General features: G+C 59.1%; 1 protein-coding gene across 1 annotated transcript in view; it reads left to right on the forward strand.

The window, feature by feature from the left end:
* Positions 1 to 21766, forward strand: part of NKD1 (NKD inhibitor of WNT signaling pathway 1) — a 62614-nt gene extending 40848 nt beyond the window's left edge. Inside the window, exons 5-10 of the mRNA XM_053915930.1 lie at positions 12390 to 12496; positions 13866 to 13961; positions 18191 to 18338; positions 18774 to 18858; positions 20094 to 20221; positions 20998 to 21766. Of these exons, the coding sequence (XP_053771905.1) occupies positions 12390 to 12496; positions 13866 to 13961; positions 18191 to 18338; positions 18774 to 18858; positions 20094 to 20221; positions 20998 to 21587 (1154 nt within the window). The 3' untranslated portion in view covers positions 21588 to 21766. The remainder of the gene's footprint in view (positions 1 to 12389; positions 12497 to 13865; positions 13962 to 18190; positions 18339 to 18773; positions 18859 to 20093; positions 20222 to 20997) is intronic.
* Positions 21767 to 22868: the final 1102 nt, after the last annotated feature.

The following is a 22868-nucleotide window of genomic DNA, read 5'->3' on the forward strand; positions in this document are numbered from 1 at the left end:
TCTGTTCATCTGCTCTTTCACAGGGCAGCCTCCTAGCGAGTTCCTTCTCCTGTTCACCCGTTTCTCCATCACCCACTTACTGTCCTGTCCGTCCACCCACCTGTCCACTAACCTGGACTGGCCCATGGCCCAACCCTCCAGCACCCACCCAGCCATCAGGCAGCCGGCCTTCCCCATCACGCAGCACCCACAGCCCATCCTCTGCCATCTAGCCACCGTCCACCACCCATCCCTCCATCCGCTTTTCATCCCTCCGCCTCTCCATCTTCTTGCTAGCAGTCCATTCTCTATTGAGTCCTGGGGCAATGTCCCTAATGAGGCCCTCCTCTGTCCCTGAGGCTCAGCCTGAAATCACGGAGCTGACCTTGGATGAGTTGTCTTTCCCCCTGCCCCTCATCTCCGACTCACAGGCAGGAAACGGCCTGCCCCTCTGACAGGGAGGGTCACTGGGTCCTGTGTCTGCGTTCAGGGCACGAGTCCAGACGTGGTGAAGCAGAAGGGACACCGGCCCTGGAGCCCATGGGCCTGGCTCCCTGCCAACTCCAGGGCCCCTCCCCCCTGCTGTGATGGGTAGGGGCACGGAGCTGGACTTGGTGGGTGCTCAGAGGAAGCGGTCACCTGTCAGGGAGGATGGGCCTCGGAGGGGTCAGTGCTTACCAACATGGGCTGATGGGTGAAGGGTAAATATGAAGTGCCCCAGGGAGTAAACTTGGTGGCATCGGGCTGACTCCCCCCAGCCCCTCAGCTGCATGCCAGGCTCCCGGGCAGCCTGGGCACCTTGCCAGTCACAGATGGCGTTCAGGCCGCCACTGACGAAGGAGGGGTGCGGAGCCACCAGCCCACCCCAGCCTCCCACCTGGGGGCTGCACCCGGTTGCGGTGGTCCAGTTGTTCAGTCCCTTTTTTCAGACAGAAGCTTCCCAGGAGCACGAAATGCAGAGGTCAGGGCAGGTTGAGGGAAGATGCGATGTCTTATAGACAGCGTGTTACCTCTCATGTGAAAACGGCACCAGCCAGGCTCTGTATTTCCATGTGTGTGTGTGTGCGCACCACATATACGTGTTAGTGTGGAGCTAGAGGCCTGGACAGACAACAGCATCCTGGACACGGGAGGAGGAGCCTAAAAGCAGAAAGATCCCCAGGGGACCGCAGTGTTAACTGTACTTAACGTTTTAACTTTGGCAAGAATGTAATCATGTATTCCTTGTGAAATGAAAGACTAACGACAGAATTAAAAAGCGAAAACAGTAAGTAAATAAAGCAGCAAGAGGGCTGCTCTGGCTTGTGCCTGGCCTGCCTGCAGGAGTGAGGCTGGGCCAAGTGACCTGCAGCGGCTCTCTGACTGCCCACCTCAGGGTGGGGGACGTGGCTGTGACCGGCAGGCCACTGCGCCTCTAGGCCAGTGAGTGCAGGTGCAGTGAGCGCTGGCCTCCGAGACACATCCACCTGGCCCGGGGGTGGGGGTGCTGGGGGCTGTGGTGCCCCTCTGCGCACTGGCCAAGGGAGAGCAAGCCGAATCCTGAATCTCTTCTTTGTCTTCCTGTTGGCCAAGTTCATTGCCTCTTGGCGGGCTGGAGGGCTGTTTAAGGGAGGGAAAAAAGGCCATCTGAGGCATGGAGATAAAAAGAAGTCTTTTAGCCATCCCAGGAGAGGATGGCTTTAGCTCCCGCGTTGTTATGGAAAGCCGGCCCTAATCCAGCGTCTTAACCGCCTTAACTGGCCAGCTGGGAGCGTGCGGGCCAGGCCTGGAGATTAAGGCCGGGCTTGGTGCAGGGCAGGGGCTGCTGGGCTGTTTTTGAACTGTGGCAAGAACAAAGTAAACACCCAAAGTCCCAAGCTCAGAGGTGGCTGGGGTGGGCGTGGCAGGGGCGGGCCCATGGCTGGAGTGGGGAGCGGGGAAGTGGACCTCTCCCCTGCTGACCCAGCTGGGGTCTGAGGACAGGGGACACTCAGCCTCGCACTTCGCACTTCACTCCAGCGGGGCGGACTCTGGTTCGGGACCTGAGGTGACGGTGCCAGGCCTGTGTGGCAGACCCGTGCCACTCTGAGCCATCTGGGGGTCTCCTCCTGACCCAGCTCGGGCGACAGCTACTGCTCTGTGCTCCTCAGAGGGGAAATTGATCCCCCCGCCAAGTGCTGCCTGCCCAGCCTCTTGGCTCGTTCCTGCCTCTCACCCTCTGGCTTCTGCCCACTGGACACCTCTCCACCGAGTGTCCCCAAAGTGCCTAGTTCTGGTCTGCCGACCTCTTTGCTTGGGGGTGAACGCAGGCAGTGAGCAATCCGCGTGACGTTTTCTGTAGAAAGCTGACTTCGTAAAACCCAAGGGAGGCCTCAAAGCCACTGGTTAGGTGGCTCCTTTCTCTGGGGGTCCAGCTGCTTCCTCTCCTCCCCTCTTCCCAGCCTGGGTTGGGCCTGGCAGAGCCTGTGGCATCTCTGCTTCCCTGGCCCAAGGGTGGCTGTGCCCGGAGCGGCTGGCCCTGCCAAGCAGAGCAGTGGGGTTGGTTGGGACTGAGACCTGGGGGCCTGTTCCAGTGTGCATGGGCCCTGAACCCTGCTGCCCCAGCAGAGTCCCCCCTTTATACTGAATCCGCAGGTCAGACCCCTGTTCCAGCCAGGCTTCCCCACGCACGACTCGCCGTGTGACCTTGGGTGAGCCCCTCAGCCTCTCTGCACTTCAGTTTCCTCGCTGGGGACAGTCAGAGCGCCTCTTCCCCAGGGCTCCTGTGAAGACAGGCCATCTCCGTGCACCCAGAGAGCTACCCTGGCCCGGAGGAAGTGCCCGGGGTGTGTGAGCCATCGTGATTCGTGCGGTTTTGGGGTCCACCTTCCTTGACAGGGACCAACCAGCAGTTATAACCCTTTACTTGTCCAGATCCAACGGCCTGTTTTCAAAGCTCCTCTAATCCTATTAGAGTCTCTCAAAGTCTCCTATGCCCTGTGCGCGGCCTAGGGCCTGCCTCGCTGGAAGTGCTCAGTGAGTCCTCACTAGAAGTAGGAAGTGAGTCCCAGGAAGTCACTGAAGTCAGGTGACCCTCTCCCTCAGGCCCAGGTGTGAGGCCCAGGTGTGAGACACCCTGGGGACCTTTCGTTCCCTTCATTTGGAGTTGGAGGGCCGAGGGTTGAGGGCAGAGAGGGGACGTAACCTGTCCAAGGTCACCCAGCAGACTGGGAACGGAACTCAGGCTTCGAAGTCCTCCGCATTTGTTGAGTGTTAACTGAGCTCCTGCTGCCTGGGCTGGGGCGGGGGGCCCTGCTGGGTGGGCCGGGGGTTCTCAGCCACGAGCAAGGTAGGTGTCAGGGCGTTCAGTGGCAGAGGCAGCTGGTGAATAGGTAAAGCCGGGAGTGAGCATGCAGGTTTCTGGTAGTGGTGTTCTGTGAGGGGGTAAAACCCTGTGAAGGGTTGACTGGGACAAGGCCTCTCTGAGGAGGTGACATTTTAGCTGAGATGCAGATTCCAGGAAGGTGCCAGTCGTGGGTGGATGTGCAGGGAGAGCAGCCCCAAGGAGCGAGCAAAACCCCAAGGTGGAAGGGACCTGGGGTCCAGGGAGCACCAGAGAGGTGGAGGCCCACGGGGCAGGAGGTGACGGGGAAGCAGGTGGGGCCAGATGCTTGGGCTTTACGCTGCTTTTGAAAGAGAAGCCCTAGGAGAGGTGTGGGTAGGGGAGTGCCAGATTGTGACTCCATTGTACCAAGATCGCTGTGGCTGCCGGGAAGGCTGGGCCACACGGGGGGAGGAAGGAGGCAAAGAAAACAGGAGCCATGCAGTGGCCTTGGCCGCGAGAGGCCGTGGCCTGGATATACCTTAGAATTTGCGTGTAAAGAACTAAGGAAATGGGGGTGTCGCTTGTGAAGCGGACGTTTTTGCAGGTGACTGTCGGTTTTGCTTTTGGATGTGGGAGGGTCAAGAGGCCTGTGGGACACGGGAGTGGAGATGCTGAGCGGACAGGGGCTCCCTGCATCTGCAGCTCAGCGGGGGAGAGAGAACCAGCTCCTCCTGGGGACACAGAGGGCCCCGCGGGACCGCTGGGCGAGGCTGGTCCTTCGGAGGGGCTGGCTGGTGGTCCCCGGGAGTCTGCGAGGAAGGGGAGTTCACTGGAGAGCAGCAGCCCCCCACCCCCACCCCACCATGGGGGGCCGGGGGGCCCACACCCGCTGGCTCCTCTCCCTCCGCTTAGAGCCCGTCGTCCTGCTGGCCTGCCACTCGCCCGACTCCACTCCTCGGCAGTCCCCAGAAGCCCGGGTTCAGCAGTGACAGCAGTTTCTCTCAAGTCTGTTCTTCATAAAAGCTCAGCGTGAACAGTGGAAATTCTGACTTATGTCAGACACCGAGGAGGCTTTCATAGTTTCAAGTAGCTCGGGGTTAGATTTTAAAAGTTGTATTTCATCACATGTTTTAACTTGGGCGGGGATGGGGGAGAGTGGAAGGGACATGATATTTTTAGCCCAAAGAAGGCTTTTTTTTTTCTTCTCCTTTCCCTGTCCCTCTCCCAGCATGTCCCCCACCCTCCCTGAACAGATGTTTCGTCTCAGTCCTATTTGAACCTCAGTGTAGAGTGGCCATAACCTTAGACTCTGATGAGGAAAAAAGGCCGGAGTGCTATTTGTTGGAAGGGTTTCCCCCACCCCTTTTTTTTTTTCCCCGTTCCTCTTCCCCCTCAGCCACAACTGGCCCTTAAACAAAACCTACTTACAATAAAATGCAGCCTGGTTGGGGGGGCGGAGGGGGCGGGGCAGGATGCTGGAGAGACCCCGGGCGGCGTGGCTGGTCTCCGGAAGGGTGGGCACCCGCTGGCGGGAGCAGCTGAAACCACCTTAGCGAGCCCTGCATTGGTGAAATTACTGTTTTAGTGGGTGGTGGTTTTTCCTGAAAAGCAGGGGCTCTAAGTGGCGGATTGTTAATTCAGGATTCTTTTGGTTCTTTGGGATACTCCACCTAAATTCGCTTAAGCCTTGGCCCATGGAATTGAAAAATCCTAGGGCAGAACTTTCCTGAAAAGGACGGACTGGACGCAAGCACTCAAACTATGTCATCCGCACACACTCACTGCCTCTGCCCCTCTCTGCCACCTCCCCCTCTGCCCGCTGTTAGCCCCTCCCCCGAAGGTGGTAAAGGCGCCCACCCAGCACTAGGCACTCACATCCTAGGAGCTCAGCCAGCACAGGCGAGAGCTGCCAAGTCCCAATACTTCTCCCAGAAGTTTGATTCTCGCTTTAGCGGCCAAGCTGGGTGTAGGTTTGTGGGGCCCAAAGCTCATCCAGGTCTGGGGGCCCTTCTTTAAGAAAAAGAACACATGACTCTTTTACAACTAGGAACTATATATATCCCACTAAACCTAAATAAATACTTCTTCAGCTCAACCTCCCCTTAGCTGGATTGCAGAGATGCCACTTCACTGCCACGGGAAACGAGGAAGTGCGGGGAGTCAGAACGGAAAGAGACAACGGTCTTCACTGATCAGCGATAAAAATGCCTAATTCTGAAAATGTCCTCGAAACACATTGCTTGTTCCAAGTTGAAAGGGGCCCGTGCCAGTGAGGGGTGCAGAAGCATAGCTCGTTAGTGTGACTGTGAACTTGGGTGCTGATCTAGGACCAGCCACGGTGGCCGTCGGGGTGAGCTAAGAGAAGCCAGGCCTGGGTCCTGAGTGTCCCCTGGAGCCGCAGTGGGATCAGCCCCCTAAACCACGTGGGCTGAGACGGGAGAGTGGTGGTCCCCCAGATGAGGCCCCAATGCTGTGATCAGCAGGAGAACAGTGGCAGGATGTGCAGGGACAGGTGTCCACAACGGTGGTGTGACAAAGTGGAGAGACCAGTGGCTGGGGCAGGCAGGTGGGGTTTTAGTTCTTCTGTTTCTACCCCTTCTGGGTTCAAATCCTAGTTCTGCAACTCTCGTTTCCTGTTGACCATGGTGATGAACTGGGTCTGGTGCGGCAGGGTCTGTCTGGGCTCTCTGAGCCATCCCCGGGGCGGGGGGGGGGGGGGGGGGGGGGGGGGGGCGGGGGAGCTGCTTCCCAGAGGGGGGGCGGGGCTGGAGCGGAAGACCTGAAGGGTGAGCAGGAGCTGGAGAGACAGAAAGAGGGTCCTTGGCAGGGGTCATGCATGAGGGCGTGGCGGGGTCAAGAGATGGGAGAAAGCAGTTCCAGCGGAGGGATGGGGCTGGGAGGCACTAGCAGGCCATCCTTTTCAGGAGCAAAATGGCCTGAGTTTGCTTTTTAAGCTCCGTCTCCTCTTCTGTCAAATGCAGACAGTAACACAAAGGAGCCCATGGAATAATGGGTGTCTCCACTGACGTCCCCCTGTCCCCAGCACCCAGGGCCGTGCAGATCAGTGTGTCTCTGACACCCTCCCCCAAGGAGGGCCTCAGCACGTAAGGCAAGAAGCCATTTGGCCTGGAATGCACACACGATCTCTTTCTCTTTTTACGCACAGCAGATTAACCCGCCTAATTATATTTGGCGTAGGCTAATATTAAAATTCATCTGCCTTCCCTCTGACAGCTGCCAGGGGTGTTGGGGAGTCAGAAGCAGCCCGACCAGCCATCCTGGGATGAAAATATTTGCGGCAGATAATCCGTACGTGGACCATTGAGAAAGGACAGTGGATACTGTAGGGCAAGTGTCCAAACTCCAGCCAGGAAGCTCTGGCCTGTGTTAGATCTTAACGTTGTGTTAGCTGAGCGCTCGCCAGGTACCTGGGCTGGGGGGGGTCTCCCGTGCATTTGCGTGTTAGAGTCATTTCTGGTCTTTGGTGGGGCTGATTCAGTCACAACTGGGTTTCAAATTTGTCTCTTCTTTCAAAGTTGCACGTCAACCAGGCCTCTCTGGATTGTGTTAAAGCAAGAGGGCCTCGGCCAGTACTGTTCAGGGTTTGGATGGCAGCCACGGCGCAAGATGCGCGAACAGTCCACCCCTTCCCGATCCTCCTCTTCCCCATCCCCTTCCCCAGGTCCACTCAAGCCTGAATTTATGGTGTGTTTGTTGTGTGGTCTTCCTCCCATCTGCTGGCGGGGTGCGGTGCAGTTCAGCACACCGTGGTGGGTCCACGCGTGGTGCGCACTGTCCACGGTGGGCAGCCCCCGGCTGGGAGCCAGCGGGGCCCCAGCTCTCAAGAAACATGCGTCCTGGCTGTGTGGCTGCAGCGGGCCCCGTGAGGCCATCGGAAGATCCCAGACAGGGCGGCACAAAGTGCTAAACGGCGTGAGAGTGGCCAGCGCTCCGCCAGCAGCGAGTAACGTCTGTGTGCATTAGACTGAGGGGCACCCGCTCAGGACACTTCCCGTCACCTGTCCAAAAGAAGTCACGCACAGTCCACACATCTGTGCTGCCGAGTGCAGGCACAGCGCCTCCTATTGTTGGACAGTCCACAGCCCGCTTTCCTCGGCCAGTCTCCCTAAGACCCCAGTGACTCAGCCCTCAAGCCCGGGGGTGGGGGTGGGGGAGAGCCCTGAGGTGCTCGTCCTACTTCCAGGGTGGGGTGAGGGCCGGCTGGCCGGTCTGCTTTATTCACAGCCCTTCTTATGATGTTCAGGTGGCACCAGCTGTCAGCAGCCTGTGCCGGGTCCGCAGTGCTTGGGTCACTGCTCTTTGCCAGGGTGGACAGTCCCCAGGAAGTGACCATGGCTCTCCCGGTGTGCTGTCCCAAATGAGCCCTGTGTGCCTCCTCCCAGTGGGCCCACGGGTGGGGTGGGGGGCGGCCGTCTAGACCAGGACCCATGTTGCCACCATTCCGGTATCCCCTCTCTCTCTGCGCCCCGTGTCCCTCAAGCACCCTCTTCTTTCTCTCTTCCTCCCCATCCTCCTTCCCCCCCTTTTTTTAAACTGGGGGAGGGGAGAAGGAAGAGACTGTCTTTGATCTCAGTGGAGGAAAAAAGTCTGTTCTGTTCAGGCTTTTGGCTAACACAACAAACAGTGTTTAAAATTTAACTTTGCTTAATTAATTAGTAATTCTGTTTAATGCTGTCTGATCTCCCTCCAAAAGGTATTTTGAAGCTTGAGAAGGGAACATCAAAGGGAGCCGGGTGAAGATGGTCAAGTAATGCATTTAATCTGGCAGTTGCTGGGGGTGGAGCAATGCCAGGCGGGGGGGGGGGGGGGGGGGGGGGCGGGGTGGCAGCGTCATCTGGTAAACACAGCCAGCCCACTCCTCCTCCTGGCCACGCGGTGGTGTAAGGAGGGACGGACGGGGAGCAGTTCCCAAAGAAAAGGCCCTCCACCCGCTGCCCCCAGACTCATTTGAGCTGAGATGGGTTCCAAGGCAGCGGAACCCAAGTTGGCACTTCCTGTCTCCATGGCCACGGTGTCTGCTGGGCAGGCTCTGGACTGCACATGGGTTCCCCGCCGAGCAGGTGGGCAGCGGCTGAGACCCTGCCTGCACCCTGCTGATCAGGGTACCCCAGTGGGGGGTGAAGGCTGCGTGTACCAAGGGCCAGGAGAGGGCACGTTATGGGCTCTGTGGACTGTGCGTCCATATGACTGTGTCCCAATAAAACTTTATTTACAAAAACAGGCAGTGGGCGGGCTTTGGCCCACTCACGGGGGTGTGGTTTGCCACTCCTGTGGTCACCCCCAGGTGCTCCAGAGGTAGTGAGAGACTTTGCTTTTCTCCCTTCTCTTCCTTTTTCTCCTGCTATCCTTTCCTCTTTCAGTTGAGCAGTATCTCCTGTTACTGCTGTGACTTGTAATGGAAGAGTTACCAGAGTCCCCCTGAAATTATGCCCCCACAGATCATCTCTGGGAAGACAGACCGCTGGGCCGAATGGGGGTCAGAGACAGAAGGGGCTCAGAATCTGATGCTGCAGCCCATCTCGATAGCAGCATCCCTCTCTGCTGAGGTTGGATCGATGGAGGGAGGGAGGGAGGGATGGATGTATGGATGAGTGGACAGATAGACATTTGGATGGAGGGAGGGAGGGAGGGAGGGATGGATGGATGGAGGCAAGCAGGGAGAGAGTGAGGGATGGATGGATTGATGCATGGGTGGATGGACGGATGGATGGAAGGAGGGAGGAATGGATGGACTGATGATGGATGGATGGATGGAAGGAGGGAGGGAGGGAAGGAGGGATGGACGGGGGGATGGATGGTGGGGGGTGGTTTGTTCTGCACAGGGATGAATGTGGGTGGGTGCTGGTTTGGTGTCCTTTGGTTCCAGAGGGTCCATATGGATGCAGAAGCTTGGCGCCTGAGTCCCGGCCCCTGACACTGGCATGGGGGTCTGCAAGGCTTTCTGATTGGTTCTCCGTTACCTCTTCTGGCCACTGGGCAGGGGACAGTGAGAGGGTGAAAGGCTGCCTTTGGTAGGGCTGGGGGTGCTGACCGTCCTCGTTCCTGGCCCCCAGAGCCCCAGGATGGGATGACTCCCTGTCCTGCTACCTGTCTGTGCCCAGCCCTGTGCTGGGAAGGGCACCCCCCCGCCCTTGGGTGTCTGGTTGGTTTTCTGAGCTGAGACGGGATGAGGGATCTGCTGGTGAAGGGAGGACAGTCCCGGCCACCGTGGTCTCTGGAGAAGACATGGGCAAGGGTGGGGGTGAGGGGATTCTTTCCTCCCTGGGAGAGGAGTAAGGAAGGGAGGCAGGGGGACCTGGCAGAGGCCTGGCTGTCTCTGTTGGGCAGGAGGGGGCTCCCAGGAAGGAGGGAGCAGGGACAGAGGTTTCTTTTCTTTGGGTTTTATCAAGTGGAACTTGAAAGGCAACATTGAACCTGAAGGTGGTTTTCTGATAACTTCCCTTTGAACTTGAAGTTTGGTTTCGATAAGCCTGGCCGGCTTACATCTCCAGCCAGGACCTCTGCCGAGGGAGGCAGCAGCTTTGAAGATGGAGCTGCCCTTTGTTTTTCTTTATTCTTTTTCTTCTCTGCAACCCCCAACCCCGCGCTCTGGGGTGGTTGGGGGTGCGGGAGTGAATTGAGGATGTGGCAGGTCATGATAGTGTGATGTGTCTCTGGGGGGGGCGCGCTGGGGTGCAGGGATCGGGGCTGTCGGCTGGGGCCACGGCTCATCTATGTTGTTTGCCAAGCCAGCATTTAGTGAGCACTGATTGCATGCGGGCCACTGGACTCAGGAGGCACTCTCCTCACTGTCCCCTCACCCCAGTGGCCCTGTGAGGGAGAGCCCACCTCATCCCCCTGTTACAGATGAGGAGACTGAGACCCAGGGGAGTCAGGTGCCTAGCCCCAGGTCCCCCAGGTCCGTGGGAGTGTCAGGATGTGAGTGCAAATGTGCCCTTTCAACCTGAACCCTCCTGCTGAGCTCAGAGCTGCACCCATCGGAGATGCTGGGTATGCCCCGGGCTCAGAGCTTCTCTTAGTGCTGGGGATGGGGCCAGACAATCCCCAATTTCTCAACCTTCTTGCCTGCTTTTAAATGGGTGTGACCATAGTGTCTACTCTTTTGTGGCCTGGTAGGCGTGGCAGTGTCCCAGGACCTTGGCAGCTGTGGTCCAGCAGGGCACCAGTAGGTTTGGGCTGGAGGAGTCAGGGTGGCTCAGGCCATAGGCTGGGCTGTCCTTGGGCCATGGGTCAGTGGCCCACCTGGCTTCCCGGGGCTCTGGAGGGGGAACACCTCCTGGCCATTGAGGAGGAGCAGGGAGGAAAGGACTTGGTTGGACCCACTGTCCCAGAAGCGGTCGGTGGCCTTCCCTGATGACTCCCACAGTGAGGATGCCCAGTGTCCCTGTGCCGGGGTCCACAGCCAAGCCCCAACAGCTCTAGGGAGTTGCCACCTTGCTGGGGGGGTGGCATCGTGGGCTGGGGGGCTCCCTGCATCTCACTGGCTGTTTGGGGAAGGAAGGAGGCACTGGGCATGGCTGCTCTGGTCCCCAGGCCCAGCTGGGGTTGGGGGAAGGGGTAGCTGTAGTTGGAGCCTGTCACGGCAGTTGTCACAGTGGCCTTCCTGTCCCCGCCTGTCTGCGCTGGTGACCCAGAGCATCCTTATCTTCAGCCCATCCTGCTCCCAACCCTGGGCTGCCTGGTTTTGAAATGATACTCTTGTGTCCTTTTGTATTTTGAGAAAACTTAGCTGCCAACTCTGCTGACTCCCTAAAGATTGTGTGGGGAGGGGACATTACTCCTGGCTAATGGTGGGGACCCTGCGTCAGGGCCCTGGGCTCAGTCACAGCACATCCACACAAGGACCCCCTGGGAAGGGGACTGTTGTCCCTCTTTTACAGTTGCAGAAACAGCCATCTAGTGTGGCTGTGTGACCCGCCCTGGGCCTCAGGACCCAAGTGGAGACAGTCCCTCTGCCCGGGATGGCCGGGAGGCACTGGGCCTCCTGAACCAAGCCAGGAACAGCACAGGGGGGCTGAGTAGCATGAGCCAGGCTCCTTGGGTTCAAATCCCAGCCCCGTCATGTGCTAGCAAAGCACTTACCCTCTCTGTGCCTCAGTTTCCCCATCTGAAAAGTAGAGCTAATAATAGTCATCGCCTCACAGGGTTGCGGCGAGGACTGAGTAGTCAGTGGACAGCCAGTGTGAAGGCAGCACGGTGTCGGGAGTGAGAGGTGACACAGGACAACAGAGTCACTGCCCCGGGCAACTGAGCGGATCTAAGGAGACGGACGGGGCCCGGGAACCGTCCTAGGAAAGCACATTCCACACCCACATCCCCTTCTTCAGGCAGAGGCAGGGGCGGTGGTTTCGGATTGAAGATTTGAAGGCCCTCGTAGGCCAGGGCGCAGGTCAGGGACGATGACTACTACCCTGGGCTGCCCTCCTGGCACTTCCTGGGGGTGTTCATGGGAAAATGGGGTGCACAGGTCATGGGTGCTGATGCCCACCCTCCTCCCCACTTCTGGAAGGACATGCAAAGGACCATGACCTTGGGCAGGGGGCTGGACCCCCAGGGTGAGCAGAGGCTGAATGAAAACACAGGGTTACTTTCTCCTGAAGATAACCTCTGCCGGCGTGCGCGTGTGTTCACATGCGTGTGCCCAGCCTTGTAGAACTGTGTTCTGTCACTCCACCAGCGGGCTCTGTGTGGGCCCAGGCAGGTGGCATCCCTGAGGAGGCCAATGTCAGCCTAGAAGGCAGTGGGGCTGTGGCCATGACTCTGGGGCTCCACAGTCAGCCCTGCCCCCCTGCCCTGGCCTGCACCGTTGTGGGGGGCTGCAGTCTGCCCACGTGTGCTTCAGGCTGGGGCAGAGACCAGAGCGGGGGTCTGAGAGGCCCGCTGGGGTGATCTGGGTGGCTGCACGGGCTCACCCAGGGAGGGGGCCCCCCTGGAGCAGCCTGGACAGCCCCAGAGGGCAAAGCGACGCTGACTTCAGCAACGAGCAGGGGCCCAGCACCCTGGCGGTATTCTACTCTGGCCCGGAACAGAGCCACAGGGTGGCCCCGCATGGGCGCCTGCTGGGACCAGGGCCCCTCTCATGTGTCCTCCCCGCCTCCGCCCACAGTGGCCCTGCCTCCTGAGAAGACCGACGGGCTGGCCAGTGGAGATGAGAAGAGGATGGAGAAGTCGAGCGAGTCCTGCCCGGGCTCCAAGAAGCAGCTGAAGTTTGAGGTAAGTTTCTCTCCTTGATGGCTCTTTCCATGGAGGACACGGGGGCCTGTCCAGAGGCGAAGGCTGCTTGCCTCCTGTGTGGACGGTAGAGGGAAGGCCCAGCGTGGACAGCTCGCTTCCTTGCAAGCCCAAGAGGGTCTGTTTCTGGAAAGGGGCCGCTGACTCCATGGGACCATTCTATGAGGGGGACTCACCCGAGAGGCTCAGGTGGTAGGGGGAGACACACGTGACAGAGGTGGGGGGCGGGGAGAGCTACTCAACCCGTGTTTGCGAGCTTCCAACCTGAGCTCTCCCTGGAGCTCAGCAGAAGGGCCAGGGAGAGGGCATTGGGTAAATGCTGGGTGCGCAGGCTTGAGTGTGTGGGTGTGCACGTGTGTGTTGTATGTGTAGGTGCGCATTAGTGTGTTCTGTGTGTGGGGTGAGTGCTGTGCCCCCTGAAATGCTGCCTCAGAGAGCAGAGCAGGCACTTGGCAGGTACTGGACGGACATGTCACACCTGAGGGAGGGCCGACTTTGAACTTGGCGTGGGTGCCGGAAACTGCTGCAGGAAACCAGCTTGGAGCTGCACCGGCTGGGGGCAGGGACACCACACTCAGTCACACTTTTGTCAGCGTCCTGAGGCCGGGGGCTGCCCCTCTCGGGGGCTGAGCCTGTCCTCCCGCCGTGCCAACCCGGACGAGATGTGGAACACGGTGGTCTGGGAGTAGCATCTTGTGCATCTCAAAGGCCGTTGTGGACTCTTTCCCCAAACAGCCATCCTTGCTGGAACTGTCTGTCTGAGGTCCAGCCGGCCCCGCAGACACCCCCGCCCATGACAGACCACCGGTGACACAACTCAGTGACAGAGCTCAGTGACACAGCTCGCACTGCCCGCTCAGCCCATGCGGCAGACCCCGGGGCTATGGAAGCAGAGCTGGGCGGTCACTGTGGCGTGAGTCACTGCAGAGACAGTAGCAGCTGCTGCTATGGGCCGGGCGTTTCCGTGTGCTGGCCGGCGTCCACACTTGTTTCCAGTCCCCAGAGCAGGCTCTGGGCGTGTGGGCGTGCACACATGTGTGTGGGGGGGGGCACATGGGGGCATATATGTGCATGTGGGGGGGCATATGTGTGGGGGAGCTCCTAGTCTTTGGTTCAAGCTCAGGCTGAGGCCACGAAGCCCCCTCGCGGACCCCTCCCGCCGTGTCTCCTTTGCCCACGAGGACCAGGAGACTGCGGCTCCCAGCAGGCCTCTCTGCCCGGGCCAGACCGTGCCCTCTCTCCCTGGCCGGTGGTGTCTTGGGGAGGCAGCGGCTCCGGGACCTGGCCTCCAGGTGTCCCAGCCAGCCCCCGGCTGACCAGCCATGCCTGTGTGTTGTCTGCCTGTGTCCAGGAGCTACAGTGTGACGTGTCCGTGGAGGAGGACAGCCGGCAGGAGTGGACCTTCACACTGTATGACTTTGACAACAATGGGAAGGTCACACGTGAGGTGAGTGCGCCCGCCTGGCCCTGGCCGCTGGCTGTGTCCTGGGCCCAGGGGCGTTGGTCATGCACCTGGCTGCTGCTGCGCCCCCTGATGAGGGGGCCTGTCCTTAAGGGGGAATGGGGACAGAAGTGGTGCCGGGTGCGAGTGTGGTGGAAACAAGGCTTCTGGGAGCTTCTGTGGGAGCTGGAGGGGCGTCCCGGTGAGTGGGAAGAGGTGACCAAGAGGAAGGGATTTGGGGCCCCAACAGAGTCCTGTGCTGCTTCCTCCTCTGGGGCCCAGAGCTCTGGGTGTGCTGGGGCAGGTGGGCACACAAAGGCCCCGCCCTGAGGCCCTGCTCAGGGCCTATCGTTCCCCCAGTGCCTCCCCACCCAGTGTTGTGTCTCTCTCCCACACCCCTCTCCTCTCTGTGTTCCTCCGTCCTTTCTCCATGCCCATGTCTGCATCCCGAGTGCCTACTGTGTGCATCTGCCCCATACTGGGTGTGCAACCACAGCGGGATCCGGGATGACAGTTCCTAGCCAGTGGCTTTGACCATCTGAGTGGGAATCAGATCCCCAACAATTAGAGGAAAATTGTCAGGCGCGACCTGTCCAGTGAAGGAAATGACAGAGTGGCATCACAGGGATGGGCGGGGCTGTCCAGGGCAGCCTCGAGGAGGAGGTGACGGGGATGGAGCCATGCAGTGTGCCAGGCTGGGGACACTGGTGCTGTGGCCACTTCTTGGGGGAGTCGTGGCTGCAGCCTGGGAGCCAGCAGGGCGGGGCGAGAGGCAGGGCCAGCAGCTTTGGGTGCAGGTGCAATGGAACTGTGGGGGGCCCGTGGACAGGATGGGACCTGAATTACTGCAGATGAGCGCTGCTTCCCTTGTGCTCAGGGCCTCGGGGCCGTCCCTTCAGCCTCCGTGTTTCTGTTCCTTCCTGCTCCCTCTGACACCCTCTCCCGCCCCAGGAGCCCTGGGGGTCGGCTGTGGGACAGCTGCAGGGGTCTGAGATGGGCCCGGCTGGCTCCTCACCACCCCCACCCCCCAGCACGTTTGGGCTTCAGGCCTGTTCGCAGAGAGCGCTGAAGCTCTGCTGTCTCACCCACCTGCCCTGGTTCGGGGATGGGCCTCTTCTGCTCTGCAGCTGGTGCGGGAGCAGCCGGCAGAGCTGGGGAAAGGCCACGCCCCTTTCTTGCCGTGGCTGTGGTTTTAGGGATGTGGGAACTCAGGAGGGGAAGCAGCTCTGAGTGGCTTTTAGCCACTCAGGACTCTGTGGGGTGTGCGGGACAGAATCTCGGCAGAGGTTGTCACAGAGAGGAATGTGTTGGCTCTCGTGGCAGGTAAATCGGTACCCGGGTGCTAACCTCAGGCATGGCTGGGCCCTGAGGCTCAGTGTCTTTGTGTTCATCACGGCCCGTGTCCTCTGTGTCCCTTTATTATCAGGTAGGCTTTGGCAGTTGCGGGATGACAGCTGACAGTTTTAACCTACACCCCATCCTGTCAGCGGGTCCCCAAATTCAGAATGTCAGCAGACGTGCCAGGACCAAATTGCCCTGGCCCCAGTGGAGTCAGTGTCTGGCCCCGAAGCAGTCAGTTCTGTCTGCCATGGGTTTGTGATGCTCTCAGCGGCTGATTCTGGGTCCACATGCCGACTTCCCAGTGTGAAGAAAGTACCCGCTCACCACCACATGTTAATCCGTGTGTTAAGTCAGCCTTCCCTGGCCCCTGCACCTTTGTGCCAGGCGCTGTGCAGCCCACAGCATTGATTTTCCAGCCGGCTGTGGCCAAGGTCTGCTTGCTCCAAGACCCAAATAAGCTGGGACCCTCTGGGGTCTCACACGGTGTACAATGTCTGGGGGATGATGATGGTGGACCTCAGCTTCCTCCTCTGTAAAATGGAGACAATGACGCCTCCTTCATGGGCTTTCTAAGATGGGGGGCAGGTGTGGCTGGGCAGAGCAGCTCTAGCAAAGAAGGGAGAAGAGGGAGGAGGAGTCCTCTGTAGTCCCCCCCAGAGGAGGTGGGGTCACTGAGTGAGCCAGTGAGTCAGAGGCCTCGAGCCTGGGTCTCAAACTGGCAGCCCGCACAATCCCAGCCTCACCCCTGCCCCCGGCGGGTTTTGTGAAGAATTAAATTAGCGCAGGCAACATGAATAAAAAGTAGGTAAGTGGGACTACTTCAAAATTTAAAACGTCTGTGCGTCGAAGGACACAATCAACAGAGTGGAAGAAAATATTGGCAAGCTATCTGATAAGGGAATACTATCCAGAAAACAGTGTATAGAGAACTCCTAAAATTTAACATAAAAAAAAAGAAGTAATTTGATCCAAAAATGGGCAAAGGACCTGAATAGACATTTCTCCAAAGAAGACACACAAATGGCCCATAACCACATGAAAAGATGCTCCACATCACCGACTATGCGAGAAATGCAAGTCACAGTCACCCCGAGACCCACCTTACCTTCGAGAGGGATGCTAAAAAGACAAGCAGACAATAACAGGAGCTGCGTGGAAGTGGCGGACCTGGGACCCTCGTGCGTGCTGGTGGGGACATCAGATGGGGCAGCTGCTGTGGAAAACAGGGTGGAGGCTCCTCGGAAGGTTATACGTAGACTTCCCCTATGATCCAGCAATTCCACGTCTCGGCATATGTCCCCCCGCATGGGGAAAAGGGTCTCGAAGAGATGCGTACACCCCCACGTGCATTGCAGCGTTATGTACAATGGCCCCAACGTGGACGCAAGCCCAGTGTCCATCAGCAGGTGAGTGGATAAACCAGGCGTGGTCCACGCAAACGGGGGAGTATCACCCAGCCGTAAAAAGGAAGGAGATCCTGCCACTTGCTGCGTCATGACAAACCTTGGGGACACGATGCTGAGTGATGCAAGCCAGCCACAAAGTGACGTGCCCTATATGATTCCGCATCTATGAGGTGCTGGAGTAGTCAATCACAGAGACAGGAAGTCCAGCGGTGGTTTCCAGGGGCTGGGGGAGGAGGGGAATGGGGAATTGACGAGACCAATTAGGCCCTGGTGTGGTTCAGTGGATTGAGCGCCAGACTGCAAAGCAAAGGGTCCTTGGTTCAATTCCCAGTCAGGGCACATGCCTGGGTTGTGGGCCCAGTTCCCAGTAGGGGGCGCACGAGAGGCAACCACACATTGATGTTTCTTTCCCTATCTTTCTCCCTGCCTTCCTCTCTCTCTAAAAATAAATAAATAAAATCTTTAAAAAAAAGAAAAGACAAATTACTTGTCAGAAGTTTCTGAAGATTTAACAGGAACTGGACCCAGCTTCTCTGAGAAGCCTCTCAGCCTGCATTGTCATTGGGGCAGAGCCAGTGCACATACCTGCTGGGCGGTCCAGGCAGTGCTTGGTGTCATCTCTGTTTTGTGGTGGAGGTGGGGGGTTGGGGGGGTAAAGGGCAGGCCGAGTCTGTGCTCAGGTAGGGTCGCTGGGCAGACAACTGGCCATCTGTGGCTGCGACCTGTGGACAGCCAGTCCATTTTCCAGAGGTTCCCACCATCACATCAAGCAGGAAGCTGCCCCTCAGACCCTGACCTTATGAGCCCAGAGCAAAAGGAGGCCTAGTGAGGGGCCTGGCTCACCCCTCCTGCCCCAGGTGGGAGTCTCTGGGAGGCTGGTGGAGCACGGACTGGAGACCACTGCCCGGGTGAGGGGCTCCCAAGGCCCGCAGAGAAGATGAGGTTTGGTCCGGTCCTCACAGCGTAGTGTATCGTTAGGGCCGCACCTGCTTTTCTGGTTTTCAGTCAGACCTGTGAGTGTCCCCCGGCCAGGACCCCTGGCCCGCCTCTGAGCTCCCCCGCTGCTTCGTGCTCTGAGGGGACAGTGCCTACCACTGGAGCGTCCTCCGGTGCTGGCAGGGTGGCTTAGGCTACACTGGACAGCCCCGAAGTTTGGGGCATGGGGACCCTAGGGCAGCTCTTGACCCTCAAGCAATGAGACTTCTGAGGCAGGTTCCACACAGTTTCCCCCGGGGGTCCTGGTGTGACTGAGCCAGTGGGTCCTGGCTGTGACCTGCTCAGCCAGGTTTTCTGTGGTCTCCCTGCCCTTCCCTCTCCCTGCTCCTAGGGCCCCTACACACAAACCTCCATACCCACATCGCTGCCTGAGGCTCGGCTTTGGGGAGCCCGAGGTGCTCAGCGTTTTGGGTTCAGTAGGCCCTCTGCTTCCCGTTTGAAAGGCACTGTGGCTGAAGCCTGTGTGGTTTCTGCTTCCCGCCCCACCCCCAGGACATCACCAGCCTGCTGCACACCATCTACGAGGTGGTCGATTCCTCCGTCAACCACTCCCCGACGTCCAGCAAGACGCTGCGTGTGAAGCTGACCGTGGCCCCCGACGGGAGCCAGGGCAAGAAGAGCATCCTTCTCAACCATCCCGGTGAGGGGCTGGGGGTCCCAGGTGCCTGCACTGGGAGCTGCTTGGTGGACAGGCGGGATTGGGGCAGGTCTTACAGGGATAGAGTTTGGACAGCGAAGGGATTCTAAATAGAAGGCCCTTGACTGAGCAAAGGACAGGGCTGGGCCTGTGTGCGGCAAGCAGCCACCTCAGAGGCCTGGCTTGTGATGGGGGTGGGCGGGCAGGGCCTTGAAGCCCAGCCAAGGAGCACAGAGAGGAAGTCAGCAGGACAGGGAGCTGGGAGACCCCTCTAGCAGTCCTGGCTCTAAGAACCCTGGCACAGAGCCAAGGATAGGCAGCTGCGAGGGCCCACTTTCCAAGGGGCCAGGCAGCTTAGAAAACCTGGGCACGGCCAGGAGGCCAGAGGGCATGGGATCGGGCTGCCTGTCACCAGGGTGTTTCTGGGGCGGGCCTCAGACCTGCAGAGCACCAGGCCCCGAGCGGAGACCAAGCCCGCAGAGGAGCTGCGCAGCTGGGAGAAGAAGCAGCGAGCCCCGCTCAGGTACAGCGGGCGCGGGCGGAGGGGCAGCCCGGGCCCCTTATGGTTCGGCACTGGCAGTGTGCCTGCACCTGAGGGACCTGGGCAGGCGGCTCCCATCTGTGCTGTCTTCAGGGGGCAGTGGTTTGGAGGCAGGCACCCAGGTTCCCGTTTTTTAAATAACTAAGGATGGGTCCACGTTTGCTGGGTCTGCAGGGGCGCTCATGGTGTACTTCTCATGTGTTCTGATGGGGTCTGGGTGGCACCTCAGTACTCAGTTCCCACAGGGAGACGCATGGATGTTCACACTAGCGACGCAGAGACTCTAGGACCATGTCACCCTGTAGGGCATTATTTAGAATAGGTCATGAAGAACCTCAGTTGTCAGGCTTTCGGGACTTCAGAGTTGTGGATAAGCCTGCAGTTACCTTCCACCTGGTGTTACTTCTTTAACTTCAAGGAAGAGAGGGAGAGTGGGAAGAAAACAAAGAGACTGTTTTTTAAAGCGCATCTAGTGCAGAGTGATACAAAGTAACAGTGCTGGCTGAGACCGGGATAGTTACTGCCTGTTGAGGAAATGGAAGGGAGAGGTCTGGGTTTTGAGAAGCAGCCACACAGGGCCAGAGAGAAAGGGGGGTGGGGGACGCAGGGATGCAGCGTGATGTGGGCAGGAGGCTAACAATCGGAGGTACCCAGGCTGGCTGCAGGTGTGGGGGCCTGTGCTGGGGGGCAGGGAGGCAGGGAGTGGGGGGCGGGCAGATCACAGAGGCCCTGCCAGGGAAGCGACAGGGAACCCGGAATCCGCCCCTCCCCTGCCTCCAAGAGGAAGGGTCCACTCTGGACTTTGGAGCAGGATACGGAGTCTACCAGCCTCAATGCGAATGTCCTGGGGATTCTCCCTTTTGCTGCCCACAGCCCCCAGGGAACCAGGCAAGAGTGGGAGGCACACGTGATTCAAAGCCTGGCTTTGGGACATCCTTAAGTTTTCGTCAGTAACCCCTGTCCCTTGCTTCAGGTCTGTTCAAAGCAAAGTCCCTCTCCAGTCCTCCCAGGCCTAGGCAGGCCAGGCAGGTGTCTCTCTCTCTACTGATGGGAAGAAATGGAAGGAAGGGGGCCAGAGTACCCCCTTCTCCCACCAAGGCCCAGAAGGAAATTAACAAAGGGTCCCGAAGGACCTGTCCTGTGGCTTCCTGGTCAGCTGTGGAGCTGCCCCACCAGGGGGCTGGGCCCACCCACTCCCTGCCTCCTTCCTGCCACAGGTTCCAGGGGGACAGCCATCTGGAGCAGCCTGGCTGCCACCACCACTGCGTGGACGAGAACATAGAGAGGAGAAACCACTACTTGGACCTCGCCGGGATAGAGAACTACACGTCCCAGTTTGGGCCTGGTGAGGCGGGGCGAGGGCAGGGCGGGTAGGGGCCATCGCCCCCCCTGGGCTGGGGGAAGGCACAGCGTGAATGGGACAAGGTCCCAGATGTTAGTGGAGGAGGTGACATTAAAACCACTAGAAGTGTTGAAGTGCTGTAACTAACGCCGCGCAAAGCGAACCCAATCAAACAGCATCTGAAGGCTTAGAACACAACAGAAACCAGCAGTCCCGTGCCGCCCTCCCCCGTCCTCCTCTCTCGGCTCTTCCCCCAGGGGGCCCCCACTTCACTCAGCACATTGCTGCTCTGTCTTCCTCAGCTCTGGCATCCTAACTCTTGCCAAGCTAAACGAGCACTGAGCTCCCGGGAGCTCCCGGAAGTTCGCCCAGACTCCCTTCTCCCTCCCCTCCTAGGCTTCCTTCTCCTGCCGGCTACCCCTGCTCACGGTTTATTTAGGGCTGTGCCGGCCCATAGCCGGCACCTTTGCACCCCGTGACCCCAGTCATCAGCCTGTGTCTCCCGCTCTTTCGCAACTCTGTCTAGGAAACTGAATTATTTTTAAAGCCCTAACAAAGAAATAGTTCTTCCCATTTAGCAGATGGCAAAGTTCCATTCCAGAGTGGTCTCGTCCAAGCACTGGAGGAGGCCGGGGAGGGGATGATGGGATGGGGGCACTCTGAGGAAGCACAGCTGGCCTCTATCAGTCCGGGGGAGCTGGGCAGGGGGCGGTTTCCAGGGCATAGGGTGGCTTCACCGACAGGAGGTGCCCGTCAACTCCCTGTTGCTTGGTTCCTAGGCTCCCCGTCGGCGGCCCAGAAGTCTGAACTGCACCCCCGCACCTCCAACCCCACACGGTCTCGCTCTCACGAGCCAGAAGCCGTCCACGCCCCACACCGAAAGCCCCCAGGCGCTGACCCAGGCTCCTCCCACGGCCCCGACACCCCATTCGCCAAGGTCTCCGAAGCCCAGCAGCGGCTCCGGGGCCCCCAGGACGGGAGCAAGCTCTTTGTGAGATCCCCCAAGGCCCAGGGCAAGAGTGTGGGTGTGGGCCACGGGGCCAGAGGGGCAAGAAGCAAACCCCCTCTGGGACCCACTGTCCCCTCGGCGTCCCCGTCTGCCCACCTGGCTGCCGGCACGGCCCTCCTCCCCACCCTGGCCCCCCTCGGCCACAAGAAGCACAAGCACCGAGCCAAGGAGAGCCAGCAGGGGGGCCGGGGCCTGCAGGGGCCGCTGGCCCTGGGCAGCGCTGTGGTGGGGCGGGACCAGGTGAGGGAGCTGCCCGCCGTGGTGGTGTACGACAGCCCGGCCGGCCAGGCGGTCCAGAGACACGAGCATCGCCACCACCACGAGCACCACCACCACCACCACCACTTCTACCAGACCTAGGCCCTCGGTGCCCGGCGCCAAGGGGCCCGGCCCCGCGTCCCCCGGGCATTCTTATTCTATTAATTATTGTTATTATGACGATTATTGTTATTAATAATTATTGTTACTCCACTAATATTCCGCTAGGCTCCATGTAGAAGATCTATGGAAACACAGAAAGTCAACTTTTATTTATAAGTGTGGGGACTGCGTAGCTCCCCCAGGGAGCGACTCCGGGTTTGGCAGAGGCCTGCAGCCCGCAGAGGCTCCCTCGGTTCCCGGCTGTGGTTCCCCCGCAGGCTCACACCCTTACCAGCCCCACCCCGCTCGGGAAGCCCCTCGGCCAGAACTCCGCCCCACCCCCCATCTCTTCCAGAGACCCTCGAAATCTCCGAGAAGATAAGCAGCTGCTACCTCTTAGTATTATTCTGATTTTATTTTGCCCATAACTGACTGTAACACGCTCCGAGGATTTCGGCGGACTGCAGACGCGCCACCTTCCTGGACGCTGTGGTTTTGCGTCCCCACCCGGGACCCTTAGCTGCCCTTTCTGGAGTTCTCGTTCACGCCTTTCCAGGGGGATCATGTCCCCGCCCCCAACACGTCCCTCTTTCCCGCTGCGTACCACATGAACACACACTTCTTCTCCTTCCCCTCCTCCTCCTCGCTTCCGTAGAAAGATACACACACTTTTAAAGACTGCCCCTGAAACCAGACTTCTCACGGGGGAAACCAACCCCACGAACAAGCGGGGGTTTCCCGGGTCGAGCAGTGGGGTGCTGCCGGTTGTGCCGGAAGATGGGGAAGCCTGAGACCTGCCCTCGGCAAATCTGTGCGTCCCAACGGGGTTCTGTGACAGCTGTCTGTCTCTATCGCTAGATGCCATCTGTCCATTTCTATGTATCTTTCTATAAATACACACTCTCAGGTACCTTTGCGTGTGTGCCGAAGTCAGTGTTTGCTTCTGTAGACGTCTCTCCAGAGCCCAGCAATTCTCGCCGCCTGCCTTTCTGCTGCTGCCTCGCGGCTGCGTCCCTTCTTCCAGAGCCTCTGGTCTGGGTGCAGTGGGGTTGGTGAGGAGTTATTTTTAAAGGTAGTGCACTTAGTTGTTGTCACATGTTATTAGGGACAGTGTGCCTGGGACTGGATTAATACATTTAATCCTCAGAACAACCTTACGAGGCAGCCAGTGGAAGCTCAGGAGGCACGTCTGGCTCAGAGAAGTTGAGTTGCTTGCTTGAGATCACACAGCAGATGGCAGAGCTGGCATTCTAGTCTTCCCTGTGGCCCCTTAACCACTGA

The sequence above is a fragment of the Desmodus rotundus genome, chromosome 12 (assembly GCF_022682495.2).
Source record: "Desmodus rotundus isolate HL8 chromosome 12, HLdesRot8A.1, whole genome shotgun sequence".
Lineage (NCBI taxonomy): Eukaryota > Metazoa > Chordata > Mammalia > Chiroptera > Phyllostomidae > Desmodus > Desmodus rotundus.